The sequence below is a fragment of the Oncorhynchus gorbuscha genome, linkage group LG17 (genome assembly GCF_021184085.1).
Source record: "Oncorhynchus gorbuscha isolate QuinsamMale2020 ecotype Even-year linkage group LG17, OgorEven_v1.0, whole genome shotgun sequence".
Lineage (NCBI taxonomy): Eukaryota > Metazoa > Chordata > Actinopteri > Salmoniformes > Salmonidae > Oncorhynchus > Oncorhynchus gorbuscha.
In genome coordinates, this window is record NC_060189.1 from 24,436,291 (window position 1) to 24,459,062 (window position 22,772).

General features: G+C 41.9%; 1 protein-coding gene across 3 annotated transcripts; it reads right to left on the bottom strand.

The window, feature by feature from the left end:
• Positions 1-254: 254 nt before the first annotated feature.
• On the bottom strand, positions 255-20,805 carry LOC124002209 (intraflagellar transport protein 43 homolog B). 3 transcript variants are annotated; one of them, XR_006832949.1, is made up of 11 exons: positions 20,688-20,781; positions 19,063-19,179; positions 15,398-15,462; positions 13,018-13,056; positions 11,725-11,771; positions 4,898-4,970; positions 2,964-3,039; positions 2,706-2,768; positions 1,979-2,146; positions 781-959; positions 255-305 (listed from the first exon to the last, which is right to left on the bottom strand). XR_006832949.1 is itself a non-coding variant. In XM_046309559.1 (9 exons), exons 1-9 carry the CDS (start codon positions 20,730-20,732, stop codon positions 2,036-2,038), a joined length of 630 nt encoding a protein of 209 aa, XP_046165515.1. In that variant the 5' UTR covers positions 20,733-20,805; the 3' UTR covers positions 1,837-2,035. The 3 variants fall into 3 exon arrangements, 2 of the variants coding, with proteins under 2 accessions (XP_046165515.1, XP_046165514.1); XM_046309559.1 differs by lacking the exons at positions 255-305; positions 781-959 and having other exon boundaries at positions 1,837-2,146; positions 19,063-19,173; positions 20,688-20,805; XM_046309558.1 differs by lacking the exons at positions 255-305; positions 781-959 and having other exon boundaries at positions 1,837-2,146.
• Between the last annotated feature and the right edge of the window lie 1,967 nt (positions 20,806-22,772).

Genomic DNA, 22,772 nt, shown 5'->3' on the forward strand with positions numbered 1-22,772 from the left:
GTGGTTCCGAACTTCGTCCATTTAAAAAAAATGATGGCGGCCACTGTGTTCTTGGGGACCTTCAATGCTGCAGAAATGTTTTGGTACCATTCCCAAGTTCTGTGCCTCGACACAATCCTGTCTCGGAGCTCTACGGACAATTCCTTCGACTTCATGGTTTGGTTTTTGCTCTGACATGCACTGTCAACTGTGGGAACTTATATAGACAGGTGTGTGCCTTTCCAAATCATGTCCAATCAATTGAATTTACAACAGGTGGACTCCAATCAAGTTGTAGAAACGTCTCAAGGATGATTAATGGAAAGCTGTCAAGGCAAAGGGTGGCTACTTTGAAGAATCTCAAATATGAAATAAATTTAGATTTGTTTAACACTTTTTTGGTTACTACATGATTCCATGTGTTATTTCATAGTTTTGATGTCTTCACTTTTATTCTACAATGTTGAAAATAGTACAAATAAAGAAAAACCCTTCAATGAGTTGGTATTCTGAACATTTTGACCGGTAGAGTATGAATTTACGGTTGGATCAGAATGCACTCATTAATATTAGTAGATCAGTCAGTCAGTCACAATTTACCCATGATACATTTAAGCAATAATGCCCGAAGGGGTGTGGTATATGGCCAATATACCATGGCTAAGGGCTGTTCTTAAACACAAGTGCTTGGATACAGACCTTAGCCGTGTTATATTGGCCATATACCACAAACCCCCAAAGTGCCTTATTGCTATTATAAACTGGTTACCAACGTAATTAGAAGAGTAAAAATAAATGTACCTGTGGTATACGGTCTGATATACCCCAGCTTTCAGCCAATCAGCATTCAGGGCTCAAACCACCCAGTTTATAATATGGTTTTGATGCTCTCGAACATGGCCAATGTCTATGGCCTCGGAGCGCGAGCCTCCTCGTTGACTGCCGGGCCGTGATTGGCCTGTGTCAGTCAGCACGTGGTCCTGTGTGAAGACAAATGTAGTAGTCAGAATGGATCACTAATTAATGAAATAACTCAATTTGTATTTGTATCGAACTTAAAAATAATTCACTGTGGGGATCAAACTTGATACTTTCAAACAAATTGTAGAGCCCAAAACGGCTGTCTAAATTATTTTTGGTTGACTGTTCTGGCGATCGTAATTTTTATAGGCTTTCTAAGACAGACCAAGGCTTTTGGCACCACTACGTTGCTACGCAATAGCCAACCAGCAGATCTTGTGACTTCACACTCCAGACCAGACACGGGTGGCCTGTGTATTATTCCTTCTCCTAAGGCCCTGTGGTTTAGGTTTGATGCATGGTTCTTCTGTAAGTTTGGAGAGAGCATACACCGGGACACCTCCAGCCTCCTGCTAAGGAGGAAGATGTCTTCCTTACATAATGTATGCTAATCCCCCAGGTGTCAATGGGAAGTGTGTTCAAATCATTTGAGATAATAGTGAAGAAGGGGCTGCTCTTGTCGAAGAGCTGGAAGATAAAGTCAATGGCACAGTCAATAACAATAAGGTTGTGGGCTTTAATGAACAATGTTAATTTGAAGACAATTAAATGGATTTCAGCTTAGCTGACTATCAACCTTGGACTTGTATGGGACTAAGGTTGTAGGGGGGTTGATAGTGCAGGCGGAAGACACAGAGGCATGTTGATCTGTATCAGATCATTTAGAAGGCTTTCTAAAGTAAAGGTGAGTTTGTCTTTTAGCAGTTTAGGTAGAGTTAAACAGATAGCACATCAGTGTAATACCATATACGTGTTACTAAACGTCTGTGTTTTAGAGGAGATAATTCATTTGGAACCTACCATAAAAACAGAATTATTCATTTCACAACAAATACAAATGTGTTTTGTTCAAATTTATTCGAAAAAAAAATACATTTTGCACTTGGAAATAGACATTTGGAATATGAGCAACAATATGAGGCAAGCTACGTATATTTGATGGTCCCTATGTTTCGACGGAGCATTGATATGCACCCACCCAGGTCCCAGAGGAGACGTTCTGGTCCACTTTATCCCAACTTGGGGAGGCTTGTCCTCATAACACAGACAGCGGGACCTGCTCCTCCTTCTCTCCTTGATCCCATTCCGTCAGCAGCTCTGAGGACACCTCTGTAAACAGATGATCCCAGTCCCAACCCACGTCCTCCTGAGAGAGAGCGAAAGAGAGAGAGAGACAGAGTGTGAGAGAGAGAGAGAGAGAGAGAGAGAGAGAGAGAGAGAGAGAGAGAGAGAGAGAGAGAGAGAGAGAGACAGAGTGTGTGAGAGAGAGAGAGAGAGAGAGACAGAGTGTGAGAGAGAGAGAGAGAGAGAGAGACAGAGTGTGAGAGAGAGAGAGAGAGAGAGAGAGAGAGAGAGAGAGAGAGAGAGAGAGAGAGAGAGAGAGAGAGAGAGAGAGAGAGAGAGAATATGGGAAAAGAAAGATACAAAAAATGGGGGGAAGAAAATATATAGTGTAATAAAGATGAGAGAAGTGTGAGAGAAAAGAGGGGAATAAGAAACAGAGAGAGAGGAAGAGACCAGAGGGGGAGAAGGAGAGCAAGAGAGAGGCAAGGGAAGGTGAGCGAAAGAGAATAGAGCTTGTTAATGCACACATCATAAATCTTGATTACCTGGGAGACTGGGAGGCGACCTACCCTGGTGCTTCAGCAACATCTGGACACCCTCTCACAGGGAACAGCGGCTATATTTACAAAAAACTCACTCACCTCCCTCACCTCCTGCTCTGGAGCTAAAACCTTGGTGAGGAGCTTCAAGTCAATCTCACCGTCCTAGGCAGAGGCAGAGACCTTATGAGAACACCAGCTTGCAGAAACACACTCTACAGACAGAGGTCATTTATATTGGATGCATCCTAAAAGGACCTCCTTGAGGAAGAGAGAGGGCTGGGTAATCTAATATAGAGTACAAATAAATAGCTGTTGAAATCTGGCTGTGTGTGTGTGGCCCCATATGAGATGTCTTACCAGGGTCTGGAAGACAGAGTACTTCATGAGGTCATTGTCCAGATCTCTGTATGTCATTACCCGGTTCACCTGGATGCTGGGGAGAAGGACAAACACTATGTAAATAAAAATCCCATCATAAATGTAGCTACCAGTGGAGGCTCCTCAGAGGAGGAAGGGGAGGACCATCCTCCTCAGTGAATTTAATAAAAAAAGAAAAAGTGAAACACAAAAAAGTTATCCTTTTTGATAAAACAATATAAAATATATTTACGTCACCAAATAATTGATTAAAACACAGTTTTGCAATGAAGGTCTATACTAGCCTCAATAGCACTGTGTAGGGTAGCACCATGGTGCAGCCGGAGGACAGCTAGTTTCTGTCCTCCTCTGGGTACATTGACTTCAATACAAAACCTAGGAGGCTCATGGTCCTCACCCCCTTCAATAGACTTACACAGTAATTATGACAACTTCCGGAGGGTGTCCTCCAGCCTATCAGAGCTTTTGCAGCATGAACTGACATTTTGTCCATCCAATCAAACGATCAGAGAAATAATCTAGTACTGAAAGCATAAAGCATAATACAGCTAGCTAGGACTGCAGTGTATACCTGAATTTGTCCAATATATTGGACTAAAAATCACACTCTAGATCAGCTAGATGCAGGGGAGATTGTGCATAGTGTTATTGAATGTGTCAATGTCTGTCACCTTGATTAAGCAAATCTCTCTCAACCTGTGAACCTACATTGTAAACCTTCATTCATAGGCCAGGTTGTAGCAACCTCATGATGGGTATAGGGAATATTTGAGTATTATGTAGTAGCCTAAACCTATTGATGTTACACTGAGCTGGGTGAATGGAATGTGAATGACAGTCATCCAATATGCAGTAATATAAATAAGGCCATGCTCATTAAAAAAAAACAATCATCCTCCCTCATCTTAAACAGCACCAACCACCACTGGTAGCTGCTATACCAAACATGTACTTGTTGGCATGCTTTTCCTCACTAGCCTGATTAGTGCATGTCTATTGAAATACAGTAAAGTATTCCCTACACTACCTGCAAGATATCACCAGACCAAACTAGAAGCTGTATCATAGTACAGTACAACTTGCAAGTATCACTCTGTGAGACAGATATCTTCTCAGAAGTTTGAGGTAGTGCACACAGGGCATGGAGAGTTCATTAAAGAACAGAGAGATGAGCGCCAAGTGGTAACTGCCTCAAATTGAAACCCAGCTGCTTATCTGTAGTTGGAATTAAGAGGGGGGCTCTGAAAGTGGCGAGGGCCTAGCAGTGCATGCCAGTCCTACTTACTGCACATTACACGCTACATTGCCCCCGCAATGAGTTCAATGTGGATATTATCTCGTACAGAGAGCAGGTCCCAGCCTAATAACCTCCGCCGCTGTCATAGCCGCGCTACATAGCGGACACATGTCGGCGTGTCTCTCACTGCTCTGTAAATCAAAGGGCCCCGTTAGTAAGGGTCCCACTAACCGCCGTGCATAAATCACATCTCAACTGTTATTTCTGCATAAAGGTCCAATATGCCAAGATGCCTTCAATACCATGATGAGAGGAGGCAAAGTAACAGTCAAAGTCACCATCTAAGACCAGTCTATTCTTATCTTTTGCTCTCCTTGATGTTAAGATGTAGGCCAGGTACTGTACATGGCTCTGAAGATGGGTCAGCAACCAGCCAGAGGTATGGCGAATCTGGTAATATATGAACATCTGAACAGCTATCTGGTTACTTATAACAGAGTTATGCAGTCAGAGACAGTATGTGAGACGGTGTGCAGGTGTGTCTGTACTCACTTAAGTGCAAGACTGACCAAAAGGATGCACTTCATCAATCATGAAAATTGAGTGATGGGATGCCATGAATCTACCAGAGTGACTGGGGTCAACTAGAGTGGAGCGTGACATGTTTTTACAGTACCTTGGAGGAGCAGAAACTTGCATGTTAAGGTCTTCCTCTTGTACTTCGTCAAGGTCTGGGATCACCGGTATATCTAAAACACAACATACATCCAGGACATACTTTATCAATATCTTATCAATGTCACACTGTCTATTATTTAGTAATTCAGTAAATCTCTACACCTAAAATATTAACTGAGATGCAATAGTGGTCAAACACATTAAAAACTGGACATGGATTACAGAAAAACTATGATACAGTCTTCTTTGTGTTTGGTATGACAGTTTGTGTGTGTGTAAGCGTGAGTGTCTGGGAGTAAATTGGCACCTGATTTGTCCTCTCCCTCTCTCTCTCTCTCCCTACATCTTCCATAGAGTTGCCCTGTCATAATAGCCAGGCGGCCATGAATATTCAGGAGACCAGGCGGCAGCTCTTCCTGCTGCGAGAGGGGCGCTGGCCAGGGGCTCCCCGGAAAGAACCCCCCGCTCCCCCAGCATTTTGGCCCTGTCAGCGCCATCCACCCCCAGGACCAGTGGTGGCCGGCAGGCCGACCTCAGTGTCCACTCTGCCACTCGGACAGGGGCGGCGTCAAGCCATGTGCAAGAGTATTTACTGGCGGGCCCATCTGTGTGGGGTCGGAAGTCACGGTGCGGCCTGGCAGGGGCTGCAGTGCCAGGAGCCACTAGCCCGCTGCTCAAACAGTGGGAACCCGCTTTAATTGGCAAAACGCAACAGGACAGAGCATGGCTCAGCTCCCAAGAAGGACGGGCAAACTTTCACAGCACATTTCAGATGGACTTTTGTTAGAGTGGGAGATGGGGAGGCGAGCAACACAGACAGACTGTGATGAATATTGAAATGTTGAAGCAACTTAATCTACTTGTAAAATGAATATGAAATTAATACATTCATTATGCCATGTTATAAACAAACACAACAAAATAGAAATAGATGAACTACAAGTATATTACATAATCTGGGGGAAAGTAGGTCTCCACTACTGACACAACCGAAACCGATCAATTCATACTTTTGCAAACTTTGCAATTACACTCTTAAAAATAAAGGTTCTAAGCGATGCCATAAACCAGAGGAACCATTTTAGGTTCTCGGAAGAACCACACACACACTCAACACCTTACTTTATGCAAATATTTATTAGCGTATTTCCCAGGATGCCTTTTGAGTGAATTTTTGAGTTACTAGTACCACCCATGACTGTGTTTGCTAGTGACAGAGACATTGTTTTTGCATTCATTTCAGTCCCATGGCCTTCAGGTGAGATCCTAAATTAATGTGTATATTTCATAAGGCCTTATTTTAAGCTCCTAGTTTTACCCTAATAAAATGGCCTGAAACTCATAATTTACAGGCCACATCAAGCCTGCAAGTCACATTATGTTATGCTGGCTTGGAAAGTGACGTGTAATTCCTATTGGAATCCAGTCAGAGTGGGGATATCCATTATTTTGAATGTTTATTCACCTGCAACCGGCATTCAGAATGTTCGCCCGGGTTGGGATAAGTAAAATGGGATTAGCTAAAGCATCTAAACTGGAACAACCATTTCATTAACGGATGCAATAAGTCTAAGTAACAGATTGGATTCATTTAGAAAAGTGTATGTTGTGTATATTTAGGTAGCATAAGATTATATTAATCCATCAATGTACAGTACATCCAAAAATAGATATTTAAACGAACAATTCTAAAAATCAATCTGCAAAAGAGTGTGATGGAAAGTTTTATGTTGGTGCTTTTCTATTTACCAATATCTGTGCTCTGTGTGTACTTTTCTAATAACCGTTTTCTATCTTCATGCAAGTGACTGACTGAGCAAATCCTCACTATCAGTATCTGCAATCTGCCATTACACCCAGACCCTTGTTTTGAGATCAAAATATATCTTCGTTTCAAGGTCTCAGCCTAGAGAGAAGAAGCCTTGTGAGGTATTGGTCTGTCACATGCATAACCCAGTATTGGTCGGTCACTTGAATTAAGCAAACGTTAATGATAAATTATTTTGAATAATGAATAAGCTAAATCATGCAAATATTACTTTCTGTGTAAGTATACTGTATAAGAGAACTAATGGGACTGCCCCGTTAGAGCTCCTGACAGACATTCACTATGGTGCATCAATGTTATGGAACCTCTCCAGCGTGCTGACAATAAACTATTATTAATTTAATATGGACTTAGAATGTCCCTGTGTAAGAATTTCCACGACAAGAGCATGCTGGGAAATATGATGATAGCTTGGTTTTGGTTCAACTCTGGTTATTAACACCAACACTGGTGTTCTTTTACACCACTGAGTGTTAATTTAACTCTTTACAGTGTGAATTTAACTCCTGAATCAACACTAGAAATGTTACACTGGCCAATGTGCTATGTGCTATGAAAGAGACATCTGCAGGCTTCAATACATTTCAAGAAACATTTATAATTCGGAAGAACCGTAGATGACACGTCAAGAACCCCCAATTTAACTCAAAGGTTCTTTATCCGGCAAGAGTTCCCCAAGGAATCTTAAGAGCGGAGGATGAATCTTTTTCAGTGTAGAGTTTTTTGCCTGTCAACATCAAGGTCACAGACATCTACCTAGTCCTTGTTGCCATGTAACAAGTCTAAATGAACACAAAAGCAGAGACAGAACAACCCACCTGACATCAGAGGATAGGTCTGATTTCCATGTGTTTTGTGTCTTTTTTCAATACTGATTTTGGTTGAAGGCAGTTGAAAAGGTGATTACTATATGGTATACAGCTATGAACAGAAATCAGCAAGTTGGAATAACTTATTCAGCAGGTTAGGATAATTAATGTAGCAGGATAGGTTAGGGAATTAGGTTAAGGTTAGGACAGTGGTTAGGGTTAGTTCAAATTCTTACATTTGAACAATTTATGTGTCACTTCCATCCGTAGCTCTATACCATCTATCGCTAACCGTTGAACAGTGTAGCTACATTTCCTTCTGACTTCTTCCAGTCATACAGTGTGCTAGGTGTCAGTGAATAGGCCGGGAGAAACTGGGGAGTGGTAGGGAGGGTGCAGGGATGTCAGTCATCTCTGAACACAGCAGTGCACCCTGAAGGGAAAGTCAATAGAGGAGCTAAATACAGTAGAGGCCAGGAGATGAGAGGCACGATCTGATGGGAGGATATTTGTACATCTGTGTCACTATTCCTTCAAAATACTTTTTTTGAAAACACACTGGTGGTTGTAAAATAAAGATGCTCTGAGATGTTAGGTCTGTAATATTCTCAGATAACTGTATAAGAAAAGATTTCAGCAATTTTACAGGAAAAAAAGGAAGTTATGTGTTCATAGAATAAGCTAAATGAGAAAAAGGATTAAGGCTCTGAATGTTTCTTCAGTTGAAGGAAACAGGAAAAAGCCTGGTCAAATTCCATCCACTTTGCACAGATAATAACCCTCATCATCAGTTGATAACTCATTCCTTTCTCTTCAAAAAAATGTATAATAACAACAAAATGCCACACTCGGTTTGCCTCTGACAAGATTCATCTGTGTTTGTGATATCCGAATAGAGGCGGGCCGGCTATTTCATATTCATGAGGCCCCGGTGACACTTTGTCCTCTCATTTACAAAGCACAGCGTTCAGCAGAATCCGTCCCCCCCCCGGACCCCCAATCAAATGTAATGGTCTTAGCACAATGACATCAAAAGCCTCGCCGTCCTGTTCTTTGCAAATAGCTTCTTGGGTTGTTTCCCCCCCCATCCCATCTCGGCCAATAATGCACTATCAACACTATTTATGAGAGTTCAACGTGGAGCAGTTGGGGGTAGGTTCTCTATATGCAAACTCTATTATTAAGTGAAAATAGGAACAACAGTTTTAAATGAGCTTCAAATTCAACCTATTACTGGAGGTCAAGAGGGGATTAATATGAGCTGCAAACAAGCTAGAGTTTTTCTGACGGAAAGGTCAACTCCATCAGAAGGAGCTGTCTGTTCCCAGCACTGCTGGCACAAATGACCTGATACATTTCCTCCCTTCCACATACCAGCCTGGACATCTATCAAGGTTGCTTTGTCTAGCGGCGACTGGGCCAAGCCTCTCCTTATTACACGGTCACGGCGAGTTTCCTCGCTGAAGCATGTAAATATCAAAAGGGGATAATTTGCTGTGAATGTAGACATACTGTACTCCCGGCAGGCTCGCCTCAGTCAGCGACTTTGGGGAAACGTCCTCACATCACCAGGCAGGCAGGGCTGTTATAATCTAAGCAGCGAGGCAGTGGGATGATTACCTAGGCACGGGACACATTTGAAAGGCTTATGGGACAATATTCAGCAGATCACAGAGAGAGAAAGAGAGATGAGAAAGAGAAAGAGAGATGAGAAAGAGAGCGAGAGATGAGAAAGAGAGAGAGATAGGAGAAAGAGGGAAAGAGATAAAAGAGAGAGAAGAGAGGAGAGAGAGTAATGAGAAAGATAGGAGAGAGATGATAAAGAGAGGAGAAAGAGAGAGGAGAAAGAGGAGAAAGATAGAGGAGAGGGATGAGAGAGACAAATAGAGAGATGAGAAAGAGAGGAGAGAAAGAGAGAGAGGAGAGCGATGAGAAAAAGAGATATGAGAAAGAGAGAGATGGGAAAGAGAGAGAGGAGAGAGAGGAGAGAGATGAGAAAGAGAGAGAGAGGAGAGAGAGGAGAGAGATGGGAGAGAGAGAGAGAGAGAGAGAGAGAGGAGAGAGATGAGAAGAGAGAGAGAGAGAGAGAGAGAGAGAGAGAGAGAGAGAGAGAGAGAGAGAGAGAGAGAGATGAGAAAGAGAGAGAGAGAGAGAGAGAGAGAGAGAGAGAGAGAGAGAGAGAGAGAGAGAGAGAGAGAGAGAGAGAGAGAGAGAGAGAGAGAGAGAGAGAGAGAGAGAGAGAGAGAAGAGAGAGGGGGATGAGAAAGAAAGAGGGGGATGAGAAAGAGAGAAATTAAATAGAGAGGGGGGGAATAAACAGATTTAGAACAGATGAGTGTGTTTGTAATGGCAGTTCTTTGTAATGTAACTGGCAGGGGACTGAAGGCCGGCCGAGGGGAAGAGGGGGACAAGGGGGCAGGGGGTCTAGCCCTCTCTCTCTGCCTTTAGCCAGTGGACATATGGGATAGGGTAGGAGACATAATCAAGATCGGAGGGGCTATCTCACTAACCCTCAGCACTGCAATTTCCACTGCCCCTGCCTTCGGCACTGTATTAAGAGGTCTCCCTCCACTGAGGAATTATCTTTCCAGCTGCATTTACTGGGTAAGAAGCATGCCACTGGGGTCTCCACACAACTGACCCTTTCAGCCACTGCGTGTGTGTGTGTGTGTGTGTGTGTGTGTGTGTGTGTGTGTGTGTGTGTGTGTGTGTGTGTGTGTGTGTGTGTGTGTGTGTGTGTGTGTGTGTGTGTGTGTGTGTGTGTGTGTGGTATAGCAACTTAAAAGCAGTGTCAAAAACAGTATGTTTACGGCCATTTGTTAAAATAAAAAATATCATAAACAGAAGAAAAATGAAAAATGCTTTGTAAAAACAAATTGGCCATAAAACTATAAGAGGATATACCCTTCAGAATGTAAATGGGGAGACAAAATATGTAAGTGCCTTTGAACGGGGTATGGCAATAGGTGTCAGGCGCACCGGTTTGTGTCAAGAACTGCAACACTGCTGGGTTTTTCATGCTCAACAGTTTCCTGTGTGTATCAAGAGCGGGCCAACCAGCCAACTTGACACAACTGTGGGAAGCATTGGTGTCAACATGGGCCAGTGGAACGCTTTCGAAACCTTGTAGAGTCCATGACCCGACGAATTGACGCTGTTATGTGGGCAACAAATGTGTGTGTGGGGGGGTCTTAGGAAGATGTTCCTAATGTTTGGTAAGCTCAATGTACAACGTTTACATTATTTTCTCAATCTAATTCCAGTAATGTAGTTCATAACATCAAACATATAACAATCTAGATGAAACATGTAAATACATTTTGAATAGTATTTTAAGAATCTAAATAGACAGAAGAAAGCCATGGCGGGAATATGTGTTTAATTTATTTAGCGATATGTGAGAGTAGTAACTACAGGTGCAGATAAAGTGCTTCTGTTCCTCATCAATATGTCAGCTTGATACCACAGAGACAACCTTCTTATACAATGCCAGCCAGCCTGGCCATTGTCATTGGTATGTATATGTATAACTCCTTAGTGTTCTAACAGGGAATCACAACTCCTATCTTTGCTAAGGCAATTTCACCCTTATTTCCCCTGCTGCTTTGCTCTGAAAAATGGAACAATTATCCCAGGCTGTGCTTTGCTGAAATGTCCTCCATCTATCCTGACATTGTTTGTGATGCGGAGAGCCGGACCCTGAGGTGACCGCTGGATCCATGCTCTGCAACACCTGCCGCGGTGTGTGTGTGTGTGTGAGAAGACGTGTGTGTGAAAAGCTCAAAGGGGACAGCCACTTAAATCCTGCCACACTTCAGCCAATGAATAGGAGAATGAATTTAGTGAATACTGTATTTGAGGTCTGTTATGGACTTTGTGTATTGTGATTGAATGAGGAGGATTACCAGTGATCCCCTAGTTCTAACTGAACATATTCACCTGTGATTTTCATCTATAAATGCTTGTGTGCTCTGGTTAGTTATGGGGCATCTCTCAGTAGCTGGTCTAAACAGAGTTCTTATGAAGGATTCATCAATAGCACTGACAAGAAATATGTAGTGTCAGAGAGCGCGATGAGAGGTTACTATATGCTCTATTTCCAGTGGATGAATGTGCTGCAGAGGGACTGGAGGACTCAGCTCTGCCCTCCAGAAGAGACACAGGACTGGGATGCAAGGGTGCTCTCACCTCCTTCATCATCCGAGCCCTGGGGGGTTTGTGGTCGCAGGCGTCGACTGCAGAAACAGGAAGTGGGAGAGTATGAATTATTGAAAGCATTCAGCAGTGAGGTCATCAGAGGGAGCCAGACTTGGATTGGGCTGTTGTGCTTTGATGATGGACCTGTTTCTGTGGGCTGAGCGAGGCTCTAGATCAGCCTGATAGGAGGCTTGCTCTGCCTGTCTGTCTGCTGCAGGCTGACTGGGACTGTGTCTACAACACAGCAGCAGACGCAGCCAAAAGGCTCCGCAGCCACAGCAGCATCAGTGGGACGGTCACTGTGAGCAGCCCAGGGCTTCAGCTACTTCAACAGTATCCCTCCAAGAACCAGGGATTTTTCTGCCATTGAAATCCTTGGGCGGGCCACCTAAGTGTTTTTTCGGGTTGCCTAAGTCCAAATAGTGTAAAAAAACTAAAATAGGATGGAAAAACACTTTCAAAAGATAATGGACCTATATATTTTTTTTATCAAATAATCCATGAGAACTAACAATCACCTAAATAAAAAGTAAACATTCAGGGAGAATTGACATCATTATTATGTTTGAGCAAAAGAACACAGCATTAGCCATGGCAAAATACATCAAATTGCAGGAAATTAGCTTTATAACTGCAACATTTTCTCTTAGCTGCATGGAGAAATTTGTCAAATTGCAGGAAATTGGCTTAACATTTTCATTATTCTGTCACGCCCACCACTGAAGCCCCGTTCTGATCCAGAAAAAAAACCTGAGAATGAATCAAAACTAACACAGCGGGGGCAGTAAATAACTGTTACTGAGATGGGCTGGTGCTGAAAAGAGCATATATCAAGGGACTATTTTGAAGTGCTGCCTGTGTTTCTGTCAAAGCTGCATCTCAACACCACTATTTAAGCAAGGGGCTCCAGCAATGATGAGTAAAACACGACATGTTCTCTCGTCTCCTTCCATGTCACTACTGTCTATTCAATGCCTATTATGAACGTTGGAAACGTGGAAAAACTCAAATTACAGACTAACTTGGCTCCCAACAACAATACAAGTGATGACAACTCAGTCACGCAGGCTTTTTAAGTGATTGTTCTTGGAAGGCGAGGATTAGTTGCAACCAAGGACAATCTCAAAGTACAGCAATTTCCACATCAAAGCATTGGGTATAAACAAACATTTAAATTGGCCTAATTTTGCTCCTTTAAAAAAAAGTTTTTTACAAAAGTTATTTAATTTCATCAACAACTGAGGGAAAAAATCTGAGTAAATATCTGAGACTGAGAAAACGTACTCTTCCACATCCTGCACCATGGCAGGTCTTCTTCCAGACCTAAGGGGGGAAAAAGATCATTGTTAAGACTTTGCAATAAAGGAATACAGAGAAAATACGTTTGTGCCACAAAAACAAAAGGACTAGAATCAATTCAATTTTAATAAAACAAAAAACAATTACCAATTCTATTATTGAACAGTTCTTCTCTTTCTATTTGTAAGATCCATCTTTAAAAAACACTGCTGGTTTCTGATGTAGGCTAGTTGTTCTGTCTGATTTGAGCCTCATAGGGCCTAGGTCAGGGGTACAAGTACTAACTGAGAAGATACGGTCACACAAATTTCCTAGGTGACAAAGTTCCGAATGGATATTGTCATTCATCTGGTTAGTAACAAACCCCCACCTCGCAACCCATGCAATCCCAAACTGTTCACACCCCACTTGTTGGCGGAGGAAACATTGAGCAGTTGTAATGGTCATTTCCTGCAATTCTACAAATGTTGCCATGTCTTATGTGTGTTCTAATGATACCAAAGGCCCGCGGTCCACCTATTGTGTTCTCTGTTGTCCGTCCGTCCCTCTACCTGAGCCCTCAGCCCCCCTCGCTGGACCACGGGGTTATTTTCAGACTCCTCTCTCACACAACCCTGCTTGACTGTGGTACCACATGCCACGCCCAAATCACTGTCTTTTCACACATTCTCATCTCAAACACACTATTCTTAGCATAACACTGTTTCACACCAGAGAACGAGGGAGATAATATTAAACAAAACCCGGCTACTGTCCAATAAACTAATCTTAACAGCATTAGAAAAGCAAATCAGTTATTACATTATTGAAAATTTAGACCAAGACAGTCTAGGTATGTTTGGCTGTGAAAACAACTTACATAAAGTTTCATTAGATATGAGTGTTTCTGGGATTCTTTTGGGGAGGAGATGCATGTCACATTCTGCAGGTTCTCCTGGTTGAGGAGTGCCCCCTACTGGTATTAAAGAAATCACATACTGTCATTTTCTCTGGACTGAAAAAACCTTTTCTTATTATTTTTCATTACTGTGTATCAATAACCTGAATAAGAAATGTAATGACATTTAGTATGTTTATAAATGATACTTAATAAATGATATATTCACTCATCTCTGGAGGCTCTGGAGTATGCCATGATGGTCAGGGAGACAGATCAGAGAGGGCAGGGCTGAGGGAGCCCACCTTGCTGCCCTTGGACTGTGTCCTGTGTGCCTGGCACCGGGGGCGGGGCTGGCGACACTTAAGACACATTACAGGCCCCTTGATTAAGACTCATGTAGGCTGAAGCGATAGACATGGTAAAACTGTCTGGAAAAAGTTGTTAGGGATAAAATATATTGTGACAACCCGGCTTCAAAGGTTCATCAATAAACTGACAGATCATTTAGTGTCAATTAGGAGTGATAGATCGACAAATCCTGGGATTTCTGCGCTGGGATTAGTGGGAGGAGGGCAGCAGTGATTGAGCATGAGGGGTGACATTGAAGGGAAAAGTCCTTGCCGGTTCCAGGGGGGCCCATTACTTACTTTGTTTCAGAGAGGATCAATGCACGTGAGAAACCCTTAACACCTCCTGTATTCCAATCTCTCTGAACGCAGGAATCAAGACAAGTTACACTAACACAAGGAAGCGACACCCCGACCTTCCCAGAGTGAGAAAAATATATTTCATTTGCTGTTCTCTTTACATGCACTATCGGCACAGAAAACCATGCAAATAAACCCAATTGAATCGTCTTGTTCACTCCAATGTATGGATTTATGCATCTCCCCAGCTCTCCCAACAGAGACTGGAGTAGAGTGGTAGATGGAGCCATCTGGAAGAGTGGAGAGCCAGTTCCACAGTCTGACTACAGTCACACTGACATCACATAGGGAGACGTACAGTCATTTAAATGTGTTCTATTGGGAGGAAATGATTTTGTTCCAGATATTCCATCTGTCTGTGGTATGAAATATTCATACATTCATTGTACAGAGATTTTAATGAATTGACAACGGCATGTGTGCCTTTAAAGGCGAACGTGCTTTAGTTAGACAGCCATCGTAAGAGGTGATGAAGTGGCCTAAGCCCTGTGATGAAGTGGATAGCTGACTAACAGTGCCCTCCTGTGGCTGATACATGAACCATGTCAATTATTGGATCCCGCGCTGATGAAGATGAATGTGGAGTTCACTGCTCAGAGAGGCTCCCTGGAACGTTGTTGATTCAGAGCAAAAAGTGAAAAGAACTTGCACTGATAAATATCCTATTCTCTGTCTTCAGCACGAGAGATCATTAGTAACCAAATAATGCATGTTGGAGACTGTGAGGTACATACCTAGAGGCTGGAAATACAATTTGTTGAGAGAAGGAGATACTCACTTGGCTGATCCAGAAGTCTCTTCAGCCCATCCGCCCTGCCTGCGGGCTGGTTTAGGAGGGGGTCCCTGAGGTGAGAGAGATCATTAATGACAGGCATAACAATGGTCTGACAAGACAACTCCTTTAAACTATTCAATTCTACACTTCGGTTGAAATCATACAGGAGGAGGAAAATGTGCATAATTTTGAGTCCAAAATAGCAAGTATGTTGTGGCATGTCATGGTCTCTAAATCTATGTGAAAATAATACTTTATATCAAGCTTAACAAGAAAGAAAAATACAAGTATACACCCATGCACAAACATATTTCCAAAACGGGGCAGACCTATTAAGTTCAGATGAGTCAACAGGAGGCTCTGATGTTTAACAACACAAACCACTCATGGAACTGAATTTGTGAGGTGTAAACTACAACAGCCCAAGTAACGCTTAGTTTCCTATATCACTGGGGAAAGCCTACTTGATCTATTCTTCTCTTCAGTGTTCTGGTAATATATGTTTGCTGCACTATATACCATCCTACAGATGGCTGCACATTTCTAGCAATGAATGACATAGCTTCTCACTTAGCCCACTTACAAAATAGTTAGGAATGGCATGCACGACATATTGCTGTTGTTTATTATGGTTTTAACTGCTGTCCAATCACAGAGCCTGAACATATGGAGCAGAGTGTGGGAACTGCCACACAGAGGACTGCCCGGGGGCTGCGAGCCTGACCTAAAATAGCTTCACAGGAAAAAATGACCCTCTCCCTCTCATTCTTCGATTCTGAAAATAGTACTGAAAATAGTCAATTGAGTTTGGATTGTGGTCCTGAGACCGGAGCCCGGGGAGTCAGGGACCAGCACTTGAATGAAAGAATTCCTCAGAGCACACAAGGGTGGGCAGCAGACAAATTAATTTGGGGAAAAAAGCACAACACTCTCATTACCAAATTGGGTCTGCAAAAGACACAGTGGCCAGGAGGAATTTCTTTGTTGAGCCATGAAAGAGGAAATCAATTATTCATGGCTGGTTCCTTCACCAAACCCATTTATAAATGTGAATGTCAGCATCTAGAGAGGGAGGTGGAGGCTGCTGGTGTTAAACTGGAAGGTTGAGGATGAATAAATAATTTCATGAAATTAGTAAACAATGGGATTTTAACAAGAACAAGGGAGGCCAAATTAATAATAAAAGTGGTAGCTCATCGATACTGTTCAAATCCTCAGGGTAAAACCCGCTTTTACAGTCTGCTACCTAAAAGGATAACTTTTTTTATGTTTCACTATTTTTATTTTATGAAATTCGCTTAGGAGGATGGTCCTCCCCTCCCTCCTCTGAGGAGCCTCCACTGTAGCTAAAAATGCCATGACGTTTTCAATGAACCTCCCTCGTTGGGGAAGATGATAAAAGTATATGAAATATATTTACGTGCCCAAATAATTGATTAACACACCCTGTTTTGCAATGAAGGGCTACAGTAGCCTCAACAGCACTCTGTAGGGTAGCACCATGATGTAGTCGGAGGACAGCTACTTTCCGTCCTCCTCTGGGTACATTGACATCAATACAAAACCAAGGAGGCTCATGGTCCTCACCCGCTTCAACAGAGTTACAGAGTAATTCTGACATCTTCTGGAGGCCATCCTCCAAACTATCAGACCTCTTGCAGCATGAACTGACATATTGTCCACCCAATCAAAGGATCAGAGAATTAATCTAGTATTAAAAGCATAAGCTACAGGTAGCTAGCACTGCAGTTCATAAAAAGGGGTGAGTAGTTGACTCAAAGAGAGAGAAAGACAATAGTTGAACAAATTAATGTATTTAATGCAGCTAGCTAGTTTAGCCTACTCAAACACCCGGCTCAAACAGAGAGGGATACTATATTAGCTAGCTGGCTACGGCGATACAACACTGGAATTCTTCCAAGTCAATGTAAACTTTTGGTTTTAATAATTTATTGCCACAGAGGCCCTGCCGGTGAAACTGCTAAACTGCTTGCTGACTGTACACTGTACTGCATGTTTGTAGTGGGTATACTAACGCATTAGTTCCTCGTAACTATGTTGACTAGGTATGATGTTAGCTAATATGGTGACAACGGTGTAGGCTGTGTGTAACAGTTAGCGGTTATGATATGAATGTTTGGCTTGGAATGTTTTTTTGAATGGAATATTTATGACAGTCTTCCAATATGCTGTAATCGAAATAAGTCCATGCTCATAAAAATAAAAAAGGCCTTTCCTCATCTTAAATGTCACCGACCACCACTGTTCCACTAGACTGTATGACCATATATGAACTTTACAGTTATAGTAGAATAGTGGCAGTGGGGTGTATTTAGGAAATAATGTCATCATAGTGAAGGGTTAGGCTACATATTTTCTATTCTAGACCTTTCTGAAAGTCCAAGCAGTAGACCCTTGTGGTGGACAAACTCAGACTAACAGCCCATGAATGCAGTTCAGCCTTTGTTAAAAAGGATGTCAAGAATGTGACCAATCAGTGGGTATTTATAGGAAAAGCAGACCAGGGCTGATAAACAAATCTACTAAGTCGCACGCCACTGGGAGAAAAAAAATGCATTTCATGTGCACGTCAGGTCACTAGGGGCGCGAGAATCCTGATTCTACATTAGGGAAGTTGGCCTAATTTGGGAAGATTACTGCAAAAGCATAGCTGGAATTCCTGGTCCAGGAATGTTGGGTGGCTTACAGTTTGCCACTTCCAGGGACAAGCAAGACCTCCATACCATGAATGCCAATGCTTTGGAATAAAGTGGTTGACATTGTCATATGTCATTTCCAATTTGACTTTGAAAGCAATTATGCCTGTAATCACTTTCTGTGTGGCAGTGGGAGATGAGGGTCCAGGAGCAAAGGCTGGTATGAATCAGCATGGATCAATACAGTCGAGCAGTAGACCTTTAGCCTCTCCCCACACAGCACTGAAAGTCAGACTAACTAAAGACGATCCTCTCTCTTCATAACAGGGGAAGTTATAGAATGGGCAATGTTGTACCAAAGCAAACAGCAGAGGCCCGCTTAAAAATTAACACCTAGACCCTGCTCCTTCGGTTTCATATCTGAAGGAAATGGGTAGGTGGACTTTGCCAAAAAAAATAACATTCAAGACCACCAGGTACGTAGGACAACTTTTAAATCAAAGAAAGTGCATGGTCCACTTCAAACATATTTGACATAAAAGGAGCAGCATCCATAGAAACTACTGTACTGTAATAACCCTACAACTATAAAGCAGAATAAAGCAGTGCATCCCTTGAATACAACACAAAGTAACTTTATACCACAATGTGAGGTATTCAGAATAGAAGTGACAGCTGAGTAGGTATATAAAATGTCTACATTAAAATCGTATGTGTATTGATTTGAGTATGTAGTCTACTGTACACTATGAGGGTATACTGTATGTTATTGGGGTATAAAGTTACTCTGCGGGGTTTGAAAAGGAATACTGCCAAGACATGCCATATCATTACTCATACAATACCTCTTCCGCGTCCTTGGTTCATGCATTAGAAATGATTCACACGTATTCAGATTGAGTGTATGCAGTGAAGTTAACGGCCATGACAGATAATATATGATATTGGGTTTCAGGTAAATACAAATGCATTTACAAGCAGCACTGATAATCAATCACAAATCATAGCTACCTCTCCCATCGATGTAGAAGAAGAGGATTTCCTGACGTGTCGAGGCTCCTCCAGTGATGTTTGCTCTGCAGCCTGTCGAGTACGTTGACCCCGTCGACCCAACTTTGCAACCTGAAACTCATATTTCAAGTCGATGAAAATGATCTTAAAATGACACGAACACGTCGTAAACCATCAAGCATTAGCTAGGAATGGACTTTTTGAGTTCGAATTGCTGGCTTTATGGTAACCCAAGAACGTACCCTTAAGGAGTAGGGATTTACACATACCCACTCTCAATTGTGATACGGTTCTAGAAACATAAAGCCCTTTACTTTCAGCGGCAGGTATTTTAGCGGTTAAGAGCGTTGGGCCAGTAAGCCAAAGGTTTCTGGTTCGAATACCCTAGCCTACTAGGTGAAAAATCTGTCAATGTGCCCTTGAGCAAGGTAACCCTAATTGTGAGTCGCTCTGGATAAGCACTTCTGCTAAATTACAAAAAAAAAACACAACAAAAAATCAAATGTCTTTCATATCACATCAAAATGATGTTTTACCCCATTTTTGGCAGCCTTATTCTGTTACAAGGAGAATGCTAGCCCATGATTATGACTCCCAGTTCCATTACATTACACATAAGAGTCATTGGACAAAGCCATCTTCTGTAGTGGGGAGTTTGGTCTGAACATTGACACGCATTGCTTGAGCTATGGTTTTGGAAGCATAAGGAACTTATCTTTCATATGTTTGAGAAATCATTTTCAAAAAACAAAAAGGTTAAATTGATACACACCTTTATTGAGTTAGGGTTCCCATAGGGCCATATTTCGATGTTTACAGCCGCTTGTTTACAGAAAACAGAAGACAGAGTGGACTGAATACTTGTTCTAATTAGCTATCTGAAGAAAAACACCACACGGGTATTGTCACTGAAAAATGCTGTAAACCGGTTAAACAGTGTACAGTAAGTGTCTATTTTGCATTTCTGAAACGCTTTAGATGTGATTTGAAAGTAGAGGGATTTATTTAAACCGCAATTGATAATAATTTCACGTGTAGATGGAGTATTTGGGTGTTTTGGCTTCCAGAGCCAATTCGACATTTAAACAGAACATGTTGTCCTTGGACTAAGGAGTAAAACAACGTTAGGCTCCTTTAGTCCTTTTGAGCATGCTAGATCATTAGCACTGGTGGTACAGAAGCCTCTGTCTTCCATACAAACCACACGCTGTAACATGGAGATATGACCGTGTGGAAACACAATAACCCTAACCATAATAAAGGTGTGTATCAATTTAACCTTTTGTTTTTTGAAAATGATCGCTGATATATAAAATAAGGTCCTTATCCTTCCGTCAGGGCTCTTAACCACATTTCGCCGGAAGAAGATAGCTACTGTACCTTCATCAATAATGCTAAATGTAGTTAGCTAGCTTCTTACTATGAATAGGGTCGGGTTAGCTTTATGGTAGTTACTTTTTTATGCTTACTAATACTAGCTAGCTGCATGGAAAAGCAAAGGCACATAATCATGGACAACAGAGAGATCGCAAGGAAGTTCAAGGTTTGCCATGTCATCCCAAACATTGCTAGCTACTTCTGTAAATACTCTGTATGCATACAAGTTGAAAGCGTAAATCACTCACATTCTTTACAACTCCACTGTCTCCGAGTTTAAGATGATCGTCCATTTTTTCTTGCGTTGACAGATGTAGCTAGCTACTTCCTGGAGACCCGGAGCGTCACACAGCAACCATCTCCATGGTGACAACAATTGGGGGGGGGTTGGTCCATGCTCGAGAGGCAGAGCGGTCTGATAGTAGCACAACTGACCTTCAACATAGATATTACAAAAAAAACAATCATCTTCATTTGAGCCAAAGCTCGCACAGTCATGAAAATAGCCTGTATTAACTCTGTTATTATTAGCCTTACATGCCCCGTAGTCAAGGTTCGGTATAACTCATTTGATAGTTTATTTTTGTTAGTCAATGGGTAGTTGGGTGCATGCCAGCAACTGGACTGAAGGTCCAGTATTGTTTACTAGGATCTTGCTGGTAGATGTTGATTTAAGCCCACTGGAACTGGCCGTATATAGAGATGCTGATATGGAGCCTCACCCTGGAACTACAACAAATATTTCATACCGGTATGTTCATGTCATTCATGACCTAAAACATCATGCTCGATCAATTTTAGTGGTAGCGATTTCTGCAATTACAGATTTCGCTAGTCCCTAGGGAAGCATGCTTGGTGTAGTTTTACAATAAAAGCGACATTACTGAAATGATATTGTATAAATCATTGGAGAAACAACTTTAACAAAATTGAAGGACATAGGAACTTGTTGGACATATGAGTTATTGCCTCAGACCCAATAACTCAAACTCTCAGCATACAGGCTAATACAGGTTTATCAGAATCGCATTTATTCGCAAAGTACATTTACAAATATCCATAATTTGCCTTAGTGAGAAGGTGCTGCCAGCAATAGACAATATACAAACAGACATCATACAGAATATACAATAGGCCTATCAGAACAGTAAACATAAAATTCTTGAGACAAGGCTAGTTACAGTGGGAATATACAATTTATAGAGGGGGTATATATACACACAGAGGGGGGATGCTGCTATGGCATCCCTACCCCATTTTTCATCTTGCCCATTCACTCTCTGAAAGGCACGCATAGACAATCCATGTCTCAATTGTCTCAAAGCTTAAAAAAACTTTTTTTTTAACCTGTCTCCTCCATTTCATCTACACTAATCTAAGTGGATTCAACAAGTGACATCGATAAAGGATCAAAGCTTTCACTTGGATTCACATGGTAAGTCTATGTCATGGAAAGAGTAGGTGTTTTAATGTTTTGTAAATTCAGTGTACAGTAGGCCTAAGGTGTTCTTAATGTTTTGTATACTCAGTGTAGGGCCACAGTGCTGTGCTGATGTGTTGGGGAGAGTGGGGTAAGTTGAGCAATTTGTTACATTTAGCATCACCCTGTCAAGGGAAATATAGTATTATTTCTAAGAAAGATATCTTCATGTATTTCAGGATGTTGTGCATTCATGGAAATAATCAGAATTCATGTAAATATTACAGTTTCGAAACACATAGCATCTCCAAAAAAAGATGTTTCTTGGCACCACTTACCCCGGGTATTTGTAAATGTATGGGGTAAGTTGAGCCGCGGGACAGTGTAAATTAAGCCGCCTCCAAATTTCTATATTGAATTTGTTTTATAAAGGTAGTGCTAAAATGTATCTTTGTTTCCCAAATTCGACACAATCACAATCGTATTTTGTATTTTAATAATTTTAAGCATATTTTAAAACAGACTTAACATCTAACAAGCACTTTTCACATAGGCCCTGTTGTTACCTCATATCTAGCAGTAATTCCTTGCATTATGCCTGGGGGGAAAAAACAAGTCAAGTTACCCCATGGTCATTGGCTCAAGTTACCCCATGGTCATTGGCTCAAGTTACCCCATGGACATTGGCTCAAGTTACCCCATGGACATTGGCTCAAGTTACCCCATGGTCATTGGCTCAAGTTACCCCATGGTCATTGGCTCAAGTTACCCCATGGTCATTGGCTCAAGTTACCCCATGGACATTGGCTCAAGTTACCCCATGGTCATTGGCTCAAGTTACCCCATGGTCATTGGCTCAAGTTACCCCATGGTCATTGGCTCAAGTTACCCCATGGTCATTGGCTCAAGTTAC

Coding starts and splice junctions, on each gene's coding strand:
- LOC124002209 (XM_046309558.1), bottom strand. CDS start 20,732: ATGGACGATCATCTTAAACTCGGAGACAGTGGAGTTGTAAAGAAT. Junction 2,769..2,963: donor ACTCTGTCTTCCAGACCCTG/GTAAGACATCTC, acceptor GCCTCTGCCTAG/GACGGTGAGATTGACTTGAA. Junction 2,147..2,705: donor CAGAGCAGGAGGTGAGGGAG/GTGAGTGAGTTT, acceptor GCTCTCTCTCAG/GAGGACGTGGGTTGGGACTG.